The 22737-nt window shown below is 38.1% G+C and overlaps 1 protein-coding gene across 2 annotated transcripts in view; it reads right to left on the bottom strand.

Moving 5' to 3' along the window:
* KSR2 (kinase suppressor of ras 2) overlaps positions 1–22737 on the bottom strand; it is a 600040-nt gene that overhangs the window by 348856 nt on the left and 228447 nt on the right. For both annotated transcript variants that reach the window (XM_074296724.1, XM_074296733.1), the window contains exon 4: positions 5663–6167. In XM_074296724.1, the coding sequence (XP_074152825.1) occupies positions 5663–6167 (505 nt within the window). The remainder of the gene's footprint in view (positions 1–5662; positions 6168–22737) is intronic.

The following is a 22737-nucleotide window of genomic DNA, read 5'->3' as shown; positions in this document are numbered from 1 at the left end:
AGGTGAAGTGACTTGTGAGGAAAGAAAATCACTCCCCACTCCAATCCTTCTCTCAAAAATCAAAGAGATCTTTTAACTATATCACCACCTTATCTCCAACTCAAGAAAATCCAATCGTTCCCTGTCACCACCAGGATCAATTATAAAATCTGCTGTTTTGTTTTTAAATCCCTTTCTGACTTGTTCCCCTCTTACTTATCCAGTTTTTTTACACCTTACTTCCATCCCCATAGTCTATGATCTGGTACTGACCTCCTTGAGAATGCAGGATATTATATCTGAGTGTAAACTACAAGGAGAATAAATGTAAGATACTTGAAGGCAGTAAGAAGTATAGTATGAATTAGGGGAAAGTCCAGATCAAAGAATATTTTCTTAAAAAATTAAATTTTATTATTTTCAAGTCCATATAACAACAAAATGTTATTCAATCATTAGCAACTCTTCATAATCCTATGGAATTTTCTTACTAAGAAAGAATATGAATCCTTTCTCATGAGGGCACTCATTATTTACATACAAGTTGTGTTGTTACAGGCAAGTAAAGATGAGATTTAGAATCAGTGGATCAGAGTTTCTTTGAACCTGGGGAAAAAAAGGGAATAAGGAAAAATGAAGAGCTTCTAAGGCAAACTCTGATGAGCAAGTGTGGTCTTATTTAAGGGGTAATGGGGAGGTTTGAAATAAGATGGGAAGGGATAAATCATTTACTGGAGGGGCAAGACAATGAATGACACCTCACCAATAAAGGAAAAATAAAACAAATTGTTATGCAGCGATAAGAGACGAAGATGCAGTACGCCATACTGCAAAGAGGAATTGCTTGAATGCCCATAAGTTGGAGAATAGATGAATAAGTTATGGTATATGAATGTGAGAGGATATTATTGTTCTATAAGAAACAATCAACAAGATGATTTCAGAGAGGCCTGGAGAGACTTGTATGAACTGATGCTGAGTGAAATGAGCAGAATCAGCAGAATGAACAAGATTATAAATTGATCAATTCTGATGTACTTGGCTTTTCAACAATGAGATGATTTAGGCTCCTTTTCCAATGATCTTGTGATGAAGAGAGACATCTCCATCCAGAGAAAGGACTGTGGGAACTAAGTATGGATCATAAAATAGCATTTCCACTTTTTTGTTGTTATTTGCTTGCATTTTGTTTATTTTCTCATTTTTTTCATTTTTGATCTTATTTTTTTTTTGTGCAGCAAGATAACTGTATAAATATGTACACATATATTGGATTTAACATATTTTAACATGTTTAACATGAATTGAACTACCTGCCATCTAGGGGAGGGGGTGGAGGGAAAGAGGGGAAAAATTAGGATGCAAGGTTCTGCAAGGATAAATGTTGAAAAATTCCCCATGCATATGTTTTGAAAATAAAAAAGCTTTAATTAAAAAAAGAATGAAGGATGAATAATAATAATAGTAATAATAACAAAGATGAATTGCTTTGGGGTCTGGAGAATTCTGGGTCCAAATCAGCTATGTGACTTGGGGTCAGCAACTTAGCTTCTTCTGAATCTGAGTTTCTCTCTCTCTCTCTCTCTCTCTCTCTCTCTCTCTCTCTCTCTCTCTCTCTCTCTCTCTCTCTCTCTCCCTCCCTCCCTCCCTCCCTCCCTCCCTCTCTCTCTCTCTTCCTTCCTTCCTTCCTTCCTTTCTTCCTTCCTTCCTTCCTTCCTAACTTCCTTTCTTCCTTCCTTCCTTCCTTTCTTTTTCTTTCTTTCTTTCTTTCTTTCTTTCTTTCTTTCTTTCTTTCTTTCTTTCTTTCTTTCTTTCTTTCTTTCTTTCTTTCTTTCTTTCTTTCTTTCTTTCTTTCTTTCTTTCTTTCTTTCTTTCTTCCTTTCTTTCTTCCTTTCTTCCTTTCTTTCTTCCTTCCTTTCTTCCTTCCTTTCTTCCTTCCTTCCTTCCTTCCTTTCTTTCCTGAGACAATTGGAATTAAGTGACTTCCCCAGGGTCATATAGCCAGGAAGTGTTAAGTATCTGAGACCAGATTTAAGCTCAGGTCCTTCTGACTTCAAGGACTGGTGCTCTATTCACTGTGCCACCTAGCTGCCCCAAGTTTCCTTTTCTCAAAATAGAAATAAATGATCATGTCTGTTGTACCACCCAATAAGACAAGATTGTCACATACAGTGCCCTAAACACTGTTATTTCTTAGTCTTGTCTGACTGTGACCCTGTGGACCCCAGCAAGCTAATATTGTCCATGTCTCCATGGCATTTCTTGGCAAAAATACCGAAGTGGTTGGCCATTTCCTTCTCCAGTAGATAAGATAGGATAGCTCAGGATAACCTTGAGCATGTCATTTTGTTGTTCAGTTGTTTTGCAGTCATGTCTGACTCTGCATGACCCCATTTGGGACAAAGATACTGAAATGGTTTGCCAATTCCTTCTTCAATTCATTTGACAGATAAGAAAACTGAAGTAAGTGGAGCAAAATGACTGATCCAGAGTCACACAGATAGTAAATGTCTGGAGCTGGCTTTGAACTCAGCAAGGTGAGTCTTCCTGGTCCCAAGTCCCATGCTCTGGACACCCTGCCACCTAGACAGCTTTACACTTCAGATAAGAAAACTGAAGGCCAACAGGTAAAATGATTGGGCTGCTATCAGACAGCTAGAAAGTGAGACATATTTTGAACTCAGTGTCTCAAATTCCAAAGTCCAACACTCTCTATTAAAAATTGAACCAATAATAAAACCCAAGTCCTTCTGTTTTATGCCCTCCTCCCATTCCTCTCACATGTGTCAAATCCATTTGAAAAAAAAAACTATTTCAAATTACATGTTTAGCATATATTGGATTACTCGCTGTTCAGGAGAAGGGGCAGAGGAAAGGACAGAAGAAAAAAATGTGGAATACAAGGTTTTGCAAGGATGAATGTTGAAAACTATCTTTGCACATATTTTGAAAATAAAAAGCTATTTTTTAAGAATAAATAAATGTGTCTATTAGGATTACTTTGATTAAAAAGTTTTAATAAATAAAAATCAAAACCTACTTCAAATTCTCAGATTCAAATTCTCTCTTTAAAAAATAATCTGTGCAGAAAAATCAGTGACTTATGAAACTCAACTTCATCTCAATAACAAAGAAGACTAGAGGAGACTTCTGACTTCTAAAATATCATCAGAAAGAAGGTCATGAAGGAGCTGAGGGGTTAAAGGAGGGAAGAATGAGCTCCGATGCAAGGTACCTATTAATGCGAGGATAAAGAGAATCCTCGAAATAGATATGGCTTCATTCCAGGGCCAAATGACTAGCCTCTTCACCTCTCTCTCTCTCTCTCTCTCTCTCTCTCTCTCTCTCTCTCTCTCTCTCTCTCTCTCTCTCTCTCTCTCTCTCTCTCTCTCTCACCTATTGCCTACTGGATTTAATTCATCCCTACCCATCAGCTATGTTCTGAGATACAGAGGAAGCTTCTAAATATAAAATCACTGGAGGGGAAGAGAGGGAGAAATCATGTCACCAAACAAGACAAAGGTTGATTTGTTTTGTTGTTTTTCCTGATTCTATTGGGAGCCTTGGTGCAGATCATCACATGAAAGTAACTGAACATAGGCCCAAGTTCAGTCTTTGGAGCATCTCAGTATCCTCTAAAATCTCAATGTTGTTTCCCAAGGAGACTGTCTGCAGACATCAGGATCTGATTCATTTCTAGCTTTCAATGAAGAGTCCTTAGATCCTTTGCAAGCATCAAGCTAACAAGAGCATGGCAAACAAGTTGCTCACATTCAACTAAGAACATAAAAATGGTTCCAAATCTATGGACAATCTTAGCGCCAGATAATTAGTAGCTACTTAATAAATGCTTGTTGACTTGATATCCCCTACTGATCTTAGACTGCCATTCACACACACACACACACACACACACACACACACACACACACTCACACACGTACCCCTCAAGTATAGAAAGAACCAAGAATTTCAAAGGAATCAAATAACTCCTCCTCTGAGTCTATGATTCCCAAACTAGAAAACAGATTTTTTTTTTTTTACATTTTGAGGACTTAATCTGGATTATACTTACTTTCTATGGATTCTCTTAATTTACTCTATACATCTTATTTTTTACATAAGTTGTATGTATGTTGTCTCCTTCAGAGCAGGGACTATCTTTTGTCTGTCACATAGTAGGTGTTTAATAAATGCTTACGGACAGACTTCCTTTTTATGTTCAGAATTTAGCACAGTGCCTGGCAATAGTAGCCATCTGACTGTCCCTTGGAATTCAGATAGATTTCAATTCTTTCACAAATACTACCTGACTTTCTCTTTTGGGATATATTTGTTTGGTTCAAATTTGGCCCACATTTGCTCTTCCTTCTGGAAGAGATTCCCAGCCATCTTTTCGAGAATTCTCTGGAATCACCTACAGATATTTCCCCTCTCAGGTATAAAAGAAGAAAAGCTATCTTTAACATTGGGATCAACATTTTAACAAATAAAACAGAGACCTTCAGGATCGGTGAGTCTGACTCCTAAAGGTTCAACAAAGTTAAATTACTTGTCTACTTTCTAATTCTCCTATATGACATTCCATGGCTTTGCATGGAGACACCTGCCTATTCTCTCTGTCTGGAACACTCTTCCTTCTAACCTCCAACTCTTAGAATATCAGACTTTTTTAAAGACTCAGTTTAAGTAGAACCAGGAGAACAATTATACAATCATCAATAACATTAGAAAGATGAAAACTTTGGAAGATTTAAGGGTGCTCACCAAGACCATGGCAAACTCCAATTCAAAAGTCAGAGGAGAAAGCATGCTCCCCATGGGCCTCCTGACAGAAAGGGGATGGATTTACATTGAGATAAGTTTTTAGACATGATCAATTTCAGATTTTTGGGGGGTTGTTTGATTATACATATCTGTTACAAAGCTTTTGGGGTTTTTTCCCCAATGAGTGTGGGGAATGAAAGGCCAAGAAATAAATATCTGTTAATTGAAAAAAATTAAATTTAAATTAAGGAAAGAAAGAAACTTCACCCTAGGCAAGTTAGTCTTTTTTTTTTTTTTTTTTTTTTTGGCAAGGCAATTGGAGTTAAGTGTTAAGGGTCTGAGGCAGAATTTCAACTCAAATCCTCCTGACTCCATAATCCGTGCTCTATCCACTGGACCATCTAGCTTCAGCTTGATCAGTATTTTAGAGGATCAATTCATTTATTTGTAAAAAAAATTAAATGGGCTGTATAGCAGAGTGGAAAGACTCCTGGCTCTGGAGTAGAGGACATGGTTCATATCCTACAGGTGGCACAAATTACCTGTATAACCATGGGCAAATCACCCAGCTTCCTTTGGGTCTCAATTTCCTCATCTGTAAAATAAGTGGATTGGACCAATGGCCTTTCAGTCCCCTTTAGGCTCTAGACATATTATCTGATGGTCCTGAGTTATTGATTCTCTATAGATCTTAGTTGCTTCTTTTATAAAGTGGCCCAGTGGGACTAGAGAGCTATTGAGACCTCTTCCAGCTCCAGATCCATTATCTTATATTTCAAGGGTCTCCTATATAGCTACTGCACTCGAAGTGCCTGTTCAACTACCTTTTCCCCTTTCCATAGGGAAACAGAATAGTCCTGTTTATTTCTGATTCCCTATTTCAGAAGTCAGTGCCAGCCCCCCATTCCTCACTTACTTTGGAGTGTGGCTCTCGTCCACCCGATGCCCCAACTGGAATTCGTGGGACTTGCTCCGGTGCAGGGCAGTGAAGCCAGGGATGAGATGGATCAGCTTGCGGGAGGAAGGGGGTGGGGTCCCCGGGGGCTTCAGCTTGTTCTTTCGCCTCATTGGAGGTGTGCCAGGTGGGGTCACTGTGGTGACAATGTTTGGCGTGCAGGGTGGTGTACGGACCGCATGCCGCTGCCGGGGGGAAGGTGGCAAGGACCGGTGCCCAGACTCCAGTGGGGGGCATAGGCCTGGATAGGCTTCCACGGTCAGTCTGTCCACATGGGTGTACACAGGGCCAAGAGTGGGGCCGGGGGGACAGTAGTGCTGAATACACTTGGACTGGATTTTGGGGCTCTGGGAAAGGTGGGTGCGGATCCATGGAGTTGACTCAGGAGGGCAAGCTGGATTGTTCTCCTTCCCAGTCTCTGGGGTTGGCCATTGAATAGTCCAGTCCTGCTTGGAAAGGCTGCCTCCTGGGTTAAACAGACACAAACATAGGCATAAAATTAGCAATGTGAGAGAAATGAAAATAGCAGTCCCTTCCACTCTATCCCAGCTATCATTTCTTACTCGTCACTCCTACAATTTCACAGTGGGGAAAAAGACAGCATCTATTTGATCCAAGCTCCTTTACAGCATCCCTTATAAGTAGTTATTGTTTAGGCTTGTGTCCTTCCTGTCTCCTTATGCTTAGGGCTCTAATGAAAAGAAAAGTACCCACTAATCTCTCAACTGCAGGCCCACTCACACTGTGAGAAGTATTTTCTTTATATCTGGCCTAAAGTGAGTCTTTGCAACTGCTCCCCACTGCCCTGTAGGAACAAGTAGAAATATTCTGGTCCCTTTTTTAAAGGACAAAACTTTGTTGCTTCTTGGTAAGGCAACCGGGGCTAAGTGATTTTCTTAGAGTCACTCAGCTAATTAAGTGTCTGTGGCCACATTTGAACTCAAATCCTCCTGACTTCAGACCTGGTACTTTACCCACTGTGCCATCTAGCTGGCCCCAGGGCTTCAAGTTCTTGAAAATAGTGATATGAACCCTTGCATTTACTCTACTCCCATTGACTCCCAACTTTAATAAGAGACCTGCTCTCACACAGTAAGCATCTGAGGTAAAATTTCAACTCAGGTAGATGAATCTTCCTGACTCCAAGTCTAGTGCTCTGTGCACTATGGTGCCCCAATATTTTCTACTTCCATTAGAGTGTAAGCTCCTTGAGAATAGGAACCATCTTAGTTTTCTCTGTATCTTCACACTTAGCACAATGCTTTGCCCCTAATTATGTGCTTAATATATTCTATAAATTCATTCATTAAAAAAATTGACCTCCTTTGCCCCTGTGCATTAAATAATTTCTGAAACATTATTCTTGTTTTTTATTGATTCTAACTTTTGTTTTCACTAATAGTATGAAAGTTTAGTTTGGAAAATATAAAAAAATTTGGCCATTATCATGTGCTCTCCTCAAAGAGGCTTGCCACCAAATGAGTGTGTCATTACCTTATTGCTATATTTGAAGTGTATACATTCAGAATTAGAGAGAATTTGTATGGAAGTCAGAAGTGCCGTAATATTTGTCATATTTTAAAGCCAACCATTTTGATAAGTACAACATAAAAATGTCCCCCAAAACTGTAACTCATTTTTAAAAAATGAAATAATTTGAGAATGCTTCTAGAAAATTGGCAAAATAATTGTCTTAAATTTTTAGACTAATTTTAAAAATGAAATCATATTTCTTCCTGATGGATAAATACACAACAGGTTTGATGAGAAAATCCACTGGAAGAAGTGAAACTGAGACAAGCAGAGAAAATAAAGATGGCTCAAACACTCAAAATATAGAAATGCAAAGCAAAACAAACAAACAAATCCATGTTATATGAACTACTAAGTTTATCGCTGAATTTTACAAGTACTATTATTGGTGGGAAAAAAGGACATTGTTCTGTTCTCCACTCCTGCCTCTTGGCTTGGTACTCCAGGGCTTCTCATCTCTACTACCAAAGAAAAACCTAAAAAAGGCAGAGAGGAGGAGGGATGGTCAGCTAGATGGTCTAATGGACAGAACACCAGCCCTAGAGTCAGGAGGACCTAAGTTTAAATCTAACATAGACACTTGACACTTATTAGATGTGTGACCCTGGACAGGTCACTTAACCCTAATTGCCTCATCACCACCCCCAAAAAATCTTTTAGAGATGCAGATAGCATGAGATGTAGCAAATTGAAATGACATCTTGAAAGTCTGCATGCAGAATATATTAGCAAGACAATAATTTTTTTCCAGACATAATTAGATGCCAAAACAAACTTTTTCAAGAACTATATCTGTGACATCAAAAATATCATTTGCATCTTATGAGATTTCTTACAGAATTACAAAATGTAAAGGGGAAAAAAATCTACAATCAAAGAAAGAAAGAGTGCTCCCTGCAGCTACCGAGATGGTGCAAATGATGCTTGGTGAATCATATGCAAAATAGCTTTGGATGGTTCCACTTACAGATAATATTGCAGGAAAGATAATTGCCCATATGTCTAAAGACCTTTGCAGGCAATTAATTGAGAAACTAAAATCTTTCTCTTTTGCATTGCAAGGGGATGAAGCAACAGATGTGGTTGAAGATGCTCATTTAATTACATGTGTATGGTACAGTGTAGAAACTGATGTTAGGCAATATTTATTGCCAATTTGTTATTTAGCAAACTTATTGATGGCACTGTTACAGTAAGATAAATTTTCAATGCCACTGGTGAATTTTTAATTAAAGTGGTATAACATGGGAGAGCTATATTAAACTCTCTTCTGACAGCTTAATGGCTGTCAGAACAATAAGCGGGTCAACAAGAATTCATGACATTTGAATGTGTCGGATGCTTCACAGCCAATTACTCGCATCTATAAATATTAGCGAGGAACTATGTAAAGTTCTTCAAGTTGTTGCAAGAATTATCAACTTTATAATAAGACAGTATGTTATATACTTGAACATATTTAACGTGTATTGGATATCTGCCATCTAGGAGAGGGAGTGGGGGAAAGGAGGGGAAAAGTTGGAACAGAAACTTTTGCAAGGGTCAGTATTGAAAAATTATCCATGCATATGTTTTATAAATAAAAAGCTATAATAATAATAAAAATAAAAATGGCAGTATGTTAAAAGGCAGACTTTTAGGAGACTACGTGATTGCCTTGTCTGCCTTCTGCTTGGCAGTTAGATCGATGCTCTTCCAACAGAGATAGAGCAGACCCCAATAATTCAGAGGCAGTTTGACTGAACATAAGGATTAATCCAAGATCCTTTGCCTCTTTAATTCCACCTAAGATAGCATTAGCTTTTGATGCTCCCATATTACATTGTTGATAGGTCACACAAGGATGGCACAGTGAACCTGGAGTCAAAAAGATCTGATTTCAAATCCAGCTTTAGACCCTTCCTAGCTGGGTGACCCATGGCAAGTCATTTCTTTTCTATTTGTCAGTTTCTTCAGCCGAAAAATTGGAATACTTATAGCTCCCATCTTTTGAGAATCAAATGAGATACTCAGAAAGCACTTAGTACAGTGTCTGGTACACAGTAGGTGCTACATAAATGACAGCTTTATCATTGATTACTGATTATTGATTCATCCTGAGTTTTTGTCCATTAAAAACTTTAGACTATTTTGTAGACATAGTCAAACCTTTCCCCATTCTGAATTTGTAATTCCTATTGAATGTGAATCTATAAAGACTCTGTAATCTTAGTGAACTTAGTGAACTGAACAACCATCATGATTGTGCAAAAAAGAACTAGTAGCAAGCCAAAATCCTAGAGATGCTCTCAGTATCCAGATACACAGGCACACACATACACTCTCATGTATGTCACCACAAACATAAGTGTGTACATACAAATACACGTACCCCTGGAATAACTAGGACACAGGAATATCCAAATATGAAAACCTGATCTAGAATATCCCTGGCTTTGGGCATCTGGTGAGCCTGTTATTTATCAAAAGATACAGACCCTTTTTTTCAGTTTTCTTTTTGTTCAAATTTTCCTAGAACATTTTGTCTGCATTTCTTCTTGATCCCCATTGTGTATTACGTCATGTTATATTTATTTGTGTACTCAGGGGACCGGAGGACGTAATTGTGTGCAAGTATTTGCAAGGCTGTCACATGGCAGAGGGATTGAATTTGGTCTCTTTGGTTTCAGGGGTACAGTAAGAACTATTGGTGGAAGTTGCAAATAAACAGATCTCAGCTCCATATGAATAGCAACTTCTTAATGAGGAGCTATCTCCCAGAGTGGAATGGATCATTTGGGGAGAAGGAAGTGAAATGTGTGAGAGTCATGGATCACAATTTGAAAGAATTCAAAAGGATTCTTTTAAAGTCACAAAAGAGTTTATTTATGCTGGAGCTGATAGGCTAGTCTTAGTTTCTAAAGGAAGTCTAGCAAATTAGAAATAGTTCAGGAAGACTTTATATACTGAAAATCTGGGACTTGGCAGGCTAAATTGTAAATTATAAAAGAAAGATAAGGAAGATCATAATTTAGGGAAGGAGACAAATAAGAGTTTTTTTTACAAAGACTGATGTTAGGATGAGAATTTTACAGAAAACAAATAATGAGCAACAGATAATCAGCTAGATACACAGTTTTGAGTGTAGACCCTGGGCCCTGACCCAACAGAAGGGCTTTCCTCATTCACGGTCTTCAAGGAAATACTGGATGATTAGTTGGAGGTGTCATTATGGAGATTCCTTTCTTATATGGAGTGGATAGAATGACTACTGAGACTCCTTTCAGCTCTCAGTCTGTGATTCTATGGAGGTGGAGCTGTCCAACAATTCATTTACTTCTAGTTCTTCTCTGCCAAAGGCACCATCTTATCCCAATATCTCCTACCACCAGTACAATATGAACTTCTTGAGAATGAGGAGTATATCATTTTTTTTTCATTTTAGACAAGTCCCAATTCTGTCCCCTTTTCCCATGACTTTACCACTACAATTTCTAATGAAAGCAACATTTTCTTGATTTTAGGAGACTTCTCAGGCCTTGTAGATAGTAAGTACTGAATAAATGTTTGTTGAACTGAATATTTGAGATGAGAATCAACAAGATACCACTCCATCCACAGGCAGAATAGCACAATGAATAGAATCTAGTTTATGAGTTGGGAAAATCTGGGTTCAAGTTTTGATTCTAAAGCACTGTAGACTATGGGATCTTGTGTTGTTTTTCAGACACATCCAGCTCCTCATGACTTCTTTGGGGTTTTCTTAGTAAAGATCCCAGACTGCTTTAAAATTTCCTGCTTCAAGTAGGACCCCAAGCAAGTCAACTCTCCATGCCCTCGGACATTCTCTAAGATCATAGGTTGCAGAGCAGATGCCAATTTTCACTAGAGAAGGGAATTTCCTATGCCAACCAAACTAGCTCTTGTCCTAGTAGGATCCATCTTGGTTCAGTGGCAAGAGCATTGAATTTGGTGTTACCGGCTCTAAATTCAAATACCAGCTCTCATATTTACTGCCTGTATGATTTTGGACAAGCCATTTGATCCCTTAGATCTGTTTCCTCCTATGAAAAATCAAGGGATTGGGTTTAATTTCCTTTTAAGCTCTGAATCGAGGATCTCACCCCTCTACCCAACTCAGGAGCAAGGTGCATCACATGGCTTTTAGAATCCCTTTAAATATGAAGATTTATGTGATTTTTTTCTTTATCTCTCAGGCCTTTTTTTCCCCTACAGCAGAAGAGACAGGATTTTTCAACTTTCCATTCATGTTCCAGAGATTTCCTTCTTTGGATCTCACTTAATATCATATTCACTCTTCGTGGATGCTATACTTTATTCCATTTTGTAGCACCTATTTACCATTGCTTGTCATTTAAAGCTCTTGCTAACTTTGTAGTCTACTTATGCATTACTTCCCCGACTCCCCACTCTGTGCTTCAGAGACAAAAGCCTACTTCCCATTTTGCTCACATACAGTGCCCCGTCTCTCTTCCTCCTTGCCTTTTCACTGGCTTTCCCCCATATCTGGAATAGTCTCCCACTTCTTCTTCCCCTCTTAGAATTTCTTCAGAACTTAGCCTAAGCACTACGTTTTGCAAGAGACCTCTCTTATATCTTTCAGCTATTTATTGAATCTATGAGTATCTTATAGCACTCTCTCTGTCTCTGTCTCTTTCTCTCTCTGTCTCTCTGTCTCTCTCCGTCTCTCTCTCTCTCTGTCTCTCTGTCTCTCTCTCTCTCTGTCTCTCTCTCTCACTCTCTCTCTTTTCTCTCTGTCTCTGCCTCTCTGTCTCTATCTGTGTGTGTGTCTATATGTCTCCATCTCTCTTCTCCCTGACTCTGTCTCTATCTATGTCTATCTGTCTCCCTATGTTTCTATATGTCTCTCTGTGTGTCTCTCTGTCTCTTTCTCTCAGTCTTTGTCTCTATCTGTCTGTCTCTCTCTTTCTCTCTGTCTGACTCTCCATCTCTCTCTTATCTTTCTTTCGTCTCCTAGGTAAGAATGTAAACCCCTGAAAGCAAAAGCAGGGACTATCTTTCTTTTCTGTTTGTGCCCTAAGCATTTGGCCTAGTACCTGGTACTAGAGTAAGTATTTAATAAACATTGATTGATAGATTCGTTTAAATAATAAAATAATTTATTTCCTCACCAGGAATAATACCTTAAATATACAAAAATCATAAACAAAGGGCTTTGACTTCATTAAATAATTCTTGCTATGAGAATTCCTTCTTTCTACATCCCTTTATGAGTAAATAATTAAGTCCTAGCAACCTCCTTGGAGCATAGAAAGGTCAAGTTACTTACACATGATCATAAAGAAAGCTTCAGGGTCTATTTGAACAAGTATCTTTTTTAAACAAATCCTGACAACCAATTGATCACTATGTGCCAGGAACTATGCTAAGCTCTGAAGATACAAAAAAAAAAATGGTAAAAAAAAAAAAACAGTGGTTCTCAAGGAGGTCACATTATAATGGAAGAGACAATATGTAAATAACCAAGTACATAAAAAAATTATTCAGTGCAGATGGAAATTAATACCAGAGTAGATGAGGGGACCAGGAAGCAGGAGCTGGGATCTGAGTTGAGTCATAAAGACAGTCAGGTAAGTAAAATGAACAGAACCAGGAGATCATTGTACATGGCAACAGCAAGATTATAGGGTGATCAATTCTGATGAACAAGACTCTTTCCAACAATGAGGTGATTGATACCAGTTCCAATGATCTTATGATGAGGAGAGCCATCTATACCCAGAGAGAGGGCTGTAGGAACTGAATGTGGATCACAATATAACATTCTCACTCTTTTTGTTGTTGTTCACTTTGCATTTTATTTTCTCACTCATTTCCTTTTCTTTTTTATTTGATTTTTCTCATGCAGCAAGAGAATTGTATAAATACAGAAAAGAAACAGAGAGAGAGAGAGAGAGAAAGAGAGAGAGAGAGAGAGAGAGAGAGAGAGAGAGAGAGAAAGAGAGAGAGAGAGAAAGAGAGAGAGAGAGAGAGAGAGAGAGAGAGAGAGAGAGAGAGAGAGAGAGAGAGAAAGAGAGAGCGCCACAGAAATGAGGAGATAGAGTATTCCAAGAATGGGGGGGGAGGGCATCCAGTGCAAAAGCACTGAGATGGGAAATGAGGATTGTTCTAAGTTTCGACAATTCTCATCATCAAGAATTTTTTCTTGACATCAAATCCTCAATTGACCCCTTTGCAATTCAAAGTTCTCCCTGTTGGGGCCACGCAGAGCAAACGGAAACCCTTTTTTCCACAATAGTCCTTCAAATGTTTGAAGACAGCTAAAATACAATACCCATCTCACTCCCCCAACACACACACACACACACACACACACACACACACACACACACACATACACAATATTCTTTTCTCTGGGCTAAAATATGCCTAGTTCCCTCAACAATTGCTCATATGGATGAGCCATTATCTCACCATTCAAATGACAAATGGGAAGACCATAAAGCAGCGTGCAAAGATTCATGTGAGGTGATACACAGTAGAGAAACAGAATTAGAACAGCATAAACTTTGCTTTGTATGACATAAAACAAAAAACATCTTTTTAAGTCCCCAGCGGGAAGGGAGATCAGAAGGGAACAAAGAAATCCATTCCTATTTTTTGGGTTAGATTAGAGAATCTTCTTTTCTAACAATGTAAACAATTCTAATCATAAGGTTTTCTTTGAGGCCTGATTCGTATTTGTTGGTAATTGTAGAGATTGTTATTCAAGTCAATAAACATTTATTAAGAGCCTGCGGTGTGTAAAGTACTGTGCTAAGCAATGGGAACACGCACACATATACACACACAGAGAATGAAATAGTTCCTGCCCCCAAAGAGAGGGAAAATAATTTGCACACAAATAGAAGTACAGAGTATAAACCAAATGAACAAAAAGCAAGTTTTCAGAAGGGAAAATATACTGGAGGTGGCACCTGCGCTGAACCTTGAAGTAAAGCTAGATATTCTGTGAGATAGATGAAAAGAGAATAAATACATCCTAGATATAAAGGACAGCCCAGGCAAAGAAAGGGAATGGGAGATAGAATGACTAGACAACATCCAATAAACCATCATAGATTTACAGCTGGAACTTCAGAGGTCATCTAGCCTACCCATCAATCTATAGTTGAGGAAAGTGGAGTCCAGAATGTTCCAACGTGTTAATAAGTAATTAATACCTATTAATTATTAAAGTAACCCATAGGTATTAAGTGACACATATGAGATTTGAACACAGACCCAGTGATTTCCTTCTTCTATGAGGGAAAAAAAAAAAGTCAATACTTGGGCCATAAATGGCGATGACTTGACAATGGCAGATATGCAAATCTAGTACACTCAATACAAATATACCTTAAATACACAAAAATCATACATAAAGGGCACTTCTCCTAGGGAATGGCTGAACAAATTGTTGTCTCTGATTGTGATGGAATACTCTTGTGTTGTAAGAAATGATGTGGGGGGGATAGTTTTGGAAAAATCTTGAAAGACTTATATGAACTGATGCAAAGTGAATTGAGCAGAATGGTACCAGATTTTTTCCACTAATGACAATATTGTTGTTTTTGTTTGTTTGTTTGTTTGTTTTTCTTTTCTTTCTGAGGCTGGGGTTAAGTGACTCGGCCAGGGTCACACAGCTAGGAAGTGTTAAGTGTCTGAGATCAGGTTTGAACTCAAGTCCTCCTGAATTCAAGGCTGATGCTCTATCCACTGTGCCACCTAGCTGCCCCTAATGACAATATTGTAATGATTGTAATGATAAGTAACTGTGAAAGACTTACATACACTGATCAATACAATGAGGAAAGGCAATTCCAAAGGACTCATGAAGAAAAATAATATCCAGCTCTGAAGAGAGAACTGATGAACTCTGAATGAAGATTGACACATTTTTTTTCTTTTATTGCATTTTTCTTGCTTTTTAATGTGTGTATTACATGGCCAATGCAGAAATATGTTTTGCCTGACTTCATGTGCATAATTGATATCATACTTTTTGTCTCTATAATGAGGAGGCAGAGCTGCAGAGAGGGAGAGAATTTGGAACTGAAATTTTTATTTTATTTTATTTTTAAAGCTTTTTATTTTCAAAACATATGCATGGATAATTTTTCAACATCAACCCTTGCATAGCCTCCTTTCCCCCTCCTTTCCCCCAACTCCTCCCCTAGATAGCAAAGAATCCAATATATGTTATACATGTTAAAATATATGTTAAATTCAATATGTGTAAACATATTTATACAATTCTCTTGCTGCACAAGAAAAATCAGACCAAAAAGGAAAGTAAATGAATAAGAAAACAAAATGCAAGTGAACAACAATAAGAGTGAAAATGTTATGGTGTGATCCACACTCAGTTCCCACAGTCCCCTCTCTGGATGTAAAGAGCTCTCTTTGTCACAAGATCATTAGAACTGGCATCAGTCATCTCATTGTTGGAAAGAGTCATAGAAATCAATTTTTTAAAAAAAATGTTAAAATGAAGTATTTTTAAAGAACTTATTTCTCTCTGGTATCCATACCAACTGAGATTGTTTTTGAATTACATGTGAACTACTTATACCTCACCTCTTAAAACACCTCTTTAATATTTTTACAACTGTGGCTCCCGATTACTTTGCTTTGTCCTCACCATTGCCTACAAGCCATATGCTACTTTCTTTTCCTGTACTCATTTAACTCTTATTTGTTTTGCCAATTTGGTTTGCTAAACAATTTACTTTTCCAAGTGGTTCATTTGACAATTTGTTTTATTTGCCCTTTTGCTTCATTGACTCTTTACTCCCCTTTCTATTTAGGTGCTATTCCTTAATCCTTTTCTTCCTTAGAATTGAATCTCTCCTCAAGTGGAGCCTTTCCCTTCTTCAGCTCAAACTGTCCTCTTTAAGTTTACTTTCAAGTTCTCCTAAATTCAATATTTGATGTTATTCATAGTTCCAAACCTTTCAAAATGCTCTTTACTATGTATTTATCTTAAGAAGCCATTGCTTGCACAATGGATAGAGCATTAAGCTTGAATCAGAAACATCAGGGCTCCAGTATGACCTCAGAAGTCATACAAATTCTATGTACCTCAGTTTCCAAATCTGTAAAACAAGGACGATAATAATATCACCTACCTTGCAAGGTTATTCTAAGAATAAGATGAGACAATATTTGTTAGCCATTTTGCAAACCTTAAAGCACTATATAGATGCTTCCTAACAATTTATCCTTAGGTTCTTAGATTGTTGTTAGCTATGTGACCATGGACAGATCACTTCAAATTGAAAATCCCTCGAGTTTTCTTCATATACAGAATGAAAATAGCAATGTGTTATGAGTAATATATTTATGATGCTATAGTATTGTATGAATGTGAATTATTCTTATTATTATATTGTTATTGCTATGACTATAACCCCAAATAGAATCATTTTCAAATTATTTCTTTTGGGATTTAAAATAAATTACAAGCAAAGGAAATGGACCTTGTGATCATGATATATGAAGACCCAGCCAAAGGGACTGAGAAGAAATGTTTGGAGAGGTAGGAGGAGAATTAAGCAGAGTTACAAAATCCAAGAAGAGTATCCAAGAGAAAATAGTATAAAAAGCTGCAGAGAAGTCAAGATGGATGAACCTTAAGAAAAGATCATTAGACTTGGTAATTAAGAAGTCATTAGTAAAACTGGAGAGAGTTCAGTTGAACTTTAAAAACAAAAGCCAAGTTGCAACAAGTTAAGGAATAAGTAAGAAGAGCTAGAATGGAAGCACTGAGAATTTTTCAATATTAGATAAAAAGGAATAGTTAAAAATATGTAATGATACTTAGAGGTGATACTAGGACTTCAAAGTTTTTTTTGTTTGTTTTTTTGTTTGTTTGTTTGTTTTTGTTTGTTTTGTTTTTTTCCTCCTGAGGCTGGGGTTAAGTGACTTGCCCAGGGTCACACAGCTAGGAAGTGTTAAGTGTCTGAGACCAGATTTGAACTCGGGTCCTCCTAAATTCAAGGCTGATGCTCTATTCACTGCGCCACCTAGCTGCCCCTAAAGGTTTTTGTTTGTTTTTTTTAAAGATTGGGAGACTAAGACATGTTTGTTGGCAAGAGGGAAAAAATACTGGATAGTGATTGAAGGAAGAGAAAGTGATATTAGGTGCTATACCTGGGAGCAGGAAGGGGATGGAATTAAGAAGAGGAGCTGGCTTTGGCAAGGTGAAGGATCTCTTTCAGAGATTGGAATGAAGGAGGAGATATGGGAAGATGATGTGACGGAGAATGAGATGAGGGGAAGGGGAAAAGTGAGCTTGTAGTGAATAATCTCAATTTTTGGATAAAATAGGAGGTAAGGTCTTCAGCTGAGGGTTGGAGAAAGAAAAGATTTGTTGGAAAGGACAGCCAGAGGTTCAATGTCACCCAAAGAATATCATCCCAGAGGACAGAATGATGAAGAATGAAAGAGGTCTAAGATGAAAGAGAGTTAGTGAAAGAGCAGGAGTTCCAGAGGGCACATTGGAAGGGACAGGGCAACACTATCAGGGAAGGTTAGGGTGGATAAAAATGAAAGGGTTGATAGCTGGGTTTACAGACAGATAAATGGCATTCAATTGGCCAGTTAGGATGAGGAGAGTTAAAGATGAGGTAATAGGATCCTAACTATTGGAATATGTGTTCAGACACAAGTCTCAATGCTGAAAGTCTGTTGATGAAGACAAATTATTAGAAAGTTTAAGAAGAAAAGGAAGAAGGAATTAAACAAAATAATTCATTGTTTTATAAACATGAAAACATAAATTATATAAGAAAAAAAAGCTCCCCATGGGATAAACTTCTGAGAAAAGCAAGAAGCAGTCTGGCAGATACTTCATAGTTACAGTAAAGAGATGACTTCTTAACTAAACAAGTCATAGAAATGAATTTAAGACAAAGTAGATCATTTAGATTACGTGAAATTGAAAAGCTTGTGAACCAACAAAACTAGCACACCTAAAATCAAAAGAAGCAGTTAACTGGGGAAAAAATCTTATTATTAAATATCTCTAATGAGGATTTGATAGTCACAATAGGTAACAAAAAGAAGCATCTAACAAGCAGTCATTCTCCCAAGAGATAGGAAGATAAGAACAAATAGTTCTCAAAAGAAGAACTTCAAACTATTAATAAGCATATGAAAGAATTATCCGAATCATTAGTAATGAGAGAAATGCAAATCAAACCAACCCAGTGATGTCATTTCCCAAACAGTTAAAAGATGAAGATGACAAAAAACAAGAATAATAAATGCTGAAAGGGTTAGGGAAAGACATTAATACATGGCTGCTGAAGCTGTAAATTGGTAAACACTTTCTGGAAATAACTTGGAATTATTTTAATATAATGACTAAGATTTCCATACCTTTGGACCTAGACATTGCACTGTTAGATTTATAACTTTGGATGTCTTTTAAAAAAACACAACATTACCAAAATATTTATATTTTTATACATGCAAATTTTGTGGTAACAGAAAACTGGAAACAAAGTAGGTGCCTAATGATTGAGATAGCTAAGTAAATTATTGTGTTTGATCATAATGGAACTTTAGTATGCTATAAGAAATGATAGGCAGAAATATGATTGCTATTTTTAATTATTACAATATATTTAAAAATTAAAAAAAAAAGGTTTACTATCTTCCTGATTCACAGATGCTTGAGGAATTGGGATCATCCTTAACTGTCCAACATTGCAGCAGGTAATGTTGTGGCCACAATGTCCCAGAGTTCAGAAAACTCAGCCTCTTGTCACACATCAGCAAGGAGCAGCAATGTTTTCTCTGTCCCAGGGAAATCCTGGTTCATTCTTCAGATAGAAATATGCTTTCTAAGAGACAATGGCAGCACTTGATCTTGGATCATGAAAAATCCATTACACTCTAAAGATTCCACTGTTCTTTTCAAACTTTCAGTGGTAATGAACCTGAGAAACAATTTTGTCTAAAATATGCATGAAAAGGACCCCCTTATACTGCATAAACAGTCCAACAAGGAAAAATCTACTAGCTTCCTATTCCACTATAGAACAGCTCTCAATATTCTTTCTCCTCCCCCCCTGTCCTTGGCAAAACAGTTTGGGTTAGGTGACTTGCCCAGGGTCACACAGCTAATAACTATTAAGTGTCTGTGACAAGATTTGAATATAGCTCCTCCAACTTTAGGGTCAATAATCGGTCCACTGTGCCACCTAGCTGCCCTATCATTATTCTTACTATCCAGCTATTCCTTGTATCCTCCCCTCTCTCCAGGTGCTATCTAACACTTGCTTCTCATTGATCTTCAACTTATCTTCTATTTTGTTCTTGCATAGTGTTTTGTATGTAATTTCCTCCATTAGTCTGTGAAGCTTTTAAAACCAGAGGCTGCCTTTATCTTTCTTTGTATATCCAGTTCTTCACATAATGTCTGATATACAGTGGGTGCTTAATAAGTACACATTAATTTGCTGGCATAAATCTTTTTGGACCAGGAAGGAGAGATGATGGCCAAGCCAGCTACTGAGCAGCAGAAATCTTATTCTCCTTTCTCCTACAACAGTAGATCTGAAGCAAGGACAGACAGCTCAGTGATGAGGAAGATGATCACTTACTTGGGGAAAAGATCACATAAAAACCTGATCTCTTGTTTTAAAATAAAAAAAAAGCAACCAAGGGATGAGGAAGCTTTATTTATTGCCCACCAAACAGAGAGTGCTGTGGTCTTAAAATTTACAAACCAACCTGACTCCCAACACATTCCCCGTACCTTGGGAGAGGGAAAGAGGGAGCAAGAAGACAAATAATGACAGTATTAAGCTGGTTGTAAATCCCTACTACACTGAGTTCTCAAATGAATTTAACCAAAGAGCATTCATGAAACACTTTATGAGGCTGGGGGAAGTACGTAGAGTGCAAAGACAAATGGAGCCCTAAGAAATGTACGTGTTTGTGGAGGGGAGGGAGATAGGGAGAGAGTGTGGAATAAATATGGCAGCAGTCCTTGAAGTGTTCACAACATTGGCCAGGCAACAGTTATGGGGAAAGACAGATATTAAGCAATTCGTGGTAACATTTTTTGACTCATATGATCAAAGTATTTCCTGAAGAAAGGGATGTTAGAACCCAGATTGTCAGAGCTGAGAAGTATCTTAGAACAGGGGATGTCACAGCTGGAAGGGGGTCTTAGAATAGGGGATGTCAGGGCTGGGAGGGAGCTTAGAACAAGGGATGTCAGAGATGGGAGGGAACTTAGAACAGGGGATGTCAGAGCTGGAAGGGAGTTTAGAACAGGGGATGTCAGAACTGGGAGGGAACTTAGAACAGGGGATGTCAGAGCTGGGAGGGAACTTAGAACAGGGGATATCAGAGCTGGAAGGGAGCTTAGAACAGGGGATGTCAGAGCTGGGAGGGGCCTTAGAACAGGGGATGTCAGAGCTGGTAGGGCGCTTAGAACAGGGGATGTCAGAGCTGGGAGGGAACTTAGAACAGGGGATGTCAGAGCTGGGAGGAATCTTAGAATAGGGGATGTCAGAGCTGGAAGGGAGGAAGGGAGCTTAGAACAGGGGATGTCAGAGCTAGAAGAGGTCTTAGAATAGGGGATGTCAGAGCTGGGAGGGAGATTAGAACAGTGGATGTCAGAGCTGGGAGGGAGCTTAGAACAGGGAATGTCAGAGCTGGGAGGGAGCTTAGTACAGGGGATGTCAGAGCTGGAAGGAATCTTAGAATAGGGGATGTCAGAGTTAGGAAGGGTCTTAGAACAGGGGATATAAGAGCTGTGAGGGAGCTTAGAACAGGGGAGGTAAGGGCTGAGAAGGGCATTATAAGCCATTGAATCTATTCTCCTGGATTTACAGAGAAGGAAACTGAGGCCCTGTGAAAAACAACTTTCTGAAGGTCACAAGTTGTCAACAGAGCAAGGATGTACCACAGCTCCTAGAACTTGATATAATGCATTTTTGTTCTTCTCATTAAGCCTCAACATAAAGAAAAGCCTTCTAACAATAACCATTGCACAGACATATTATAGGCTGCCTCATGATTTTAGTGAGTTTCCTAGCACTGGCAGTATTCAAGCCCAAGCTGGATGACCACCTGTTCCGGGTCTCATAAAGGAAATCCTTGCTATAGAAGATTAATATAGTCAATTAAACTCATGCCAATACAGAATGCTTTAAAAAGCATAGCGAATCAGCTAAGAGAAGCAGTAAATAGAACATTTTGCCTGCAGTCAGGAAAATGAGTCTTCCTGAGTTCAAATCTGTTCCCTTCCTCAGACACTTACTATCTGTGTGACCCTGGACAAGTCACTTAACTGTATTTGCTTCAGTTTTCCCAGCTATAAATCGAGCTCGACTCCAGTGCCTTTGCCAATTCATTGGGAACGACTGAAGGCAAAAGAAAAAGGAGATGGTGGAAGATGAGATGGATAGATATTGTCATGGAAACAATGAACATGAACTTGGAGAGACTTAGGGATAATGAATGATATCCATGTGGTCCATAGAATCATGAAGAGTTGGATGTGATTAAACTGGATGACCCTGGGCATCTCACTTAACCTCAGCCTCAGTTGCTTCATTTGTCAGAGTTGAGGCACAAGGAAGGAACAATCACTTCTATATGGAAGGATTCAAAGAATGTTGAAGATGTCATATGAGTAATCTGTGTTTTTAAGGAAAAGTGATATGGAGCAAATAGGGAATTATGGGAAAAAAGACTTAACTTTATAGAAAAATGGGTTATATAAAAAGTCTCCATTTCAGAATCCAATTCAGATATGAAGTGACCTCTGCCTGAACCTATCCACTACAATCCCTTTATTTGCCTTTAGCTAGTCTATAAGAACCAAATGATAAACCACTGGGTGACATCTGTTGTTCAAGATCCAATAGTTGAGCTGGTTTCCAACAAAAAGCTGCATTCTACATAAAAAATATTGTTCTCATCTTAGTCTATCTCAGTGGGGCTTCTACTTAGATCAAAACCTTGATGTTGGAAGCTCCCCATACAGCTGGTCCCCTTGGTAAGAACATCCTGGGTGGGGGCCCATCCCTAATGTTGGACACATAAACTCAGCATCATATATCTTTTTTACTGCTTTAATAATAAAAAAAAAAAGTTTTCACTACAACACTGAAACTCTCATCTGTTGTTTCTCCACAATTCCCAAATTTAGACCTACTAAGATCAGTACGAAGTTTTACATAGCCCCTACTATGTGCTAAATCCTTTTTTTTTTTTTAAACAAATACTTTGTCTTTTGATTCTCACTAAAATTCTGGGAGATCAGTGCCATTATTATGTCTTTTTTTTTTTTTTTTTTTTTTTTTTTTTTTTATACAGTTGCAGAAATTGAAGCAGGCAGAGGTTAAGTGAGTTGCCCAGAGTCACACAGCTAGGAAATGTCTGAAGCCACATCTGAACTTAGGCAATCCTGATTCCAGATTCAGTGTTCTGTCTTCTGTGTCACTGACTACTTCAAGAGGACCCCTCAGAGTACA

This window comes from Sminthopsis crassicaudata, chromosome 1 (assembly GCF_048593235.1).
Source record: "Sminthopsis crassicaudata isolate SCR6 chromosome 1, ASM4859323v1, whole genome shotgun sequence".
NCBI classification, from domain to species: domain Eukaryota; kingdom Metazoa; phylum Chordata; class Mammalia; order Dasyuromorphia; family Dasyuridae; genus Sminthopsis; species Sminthopsis crassicaudata.
Note: the sequence above shows the minus strand (reverse complement) of the source record. Positions and strands in the feature narration are given on the sequence as shown.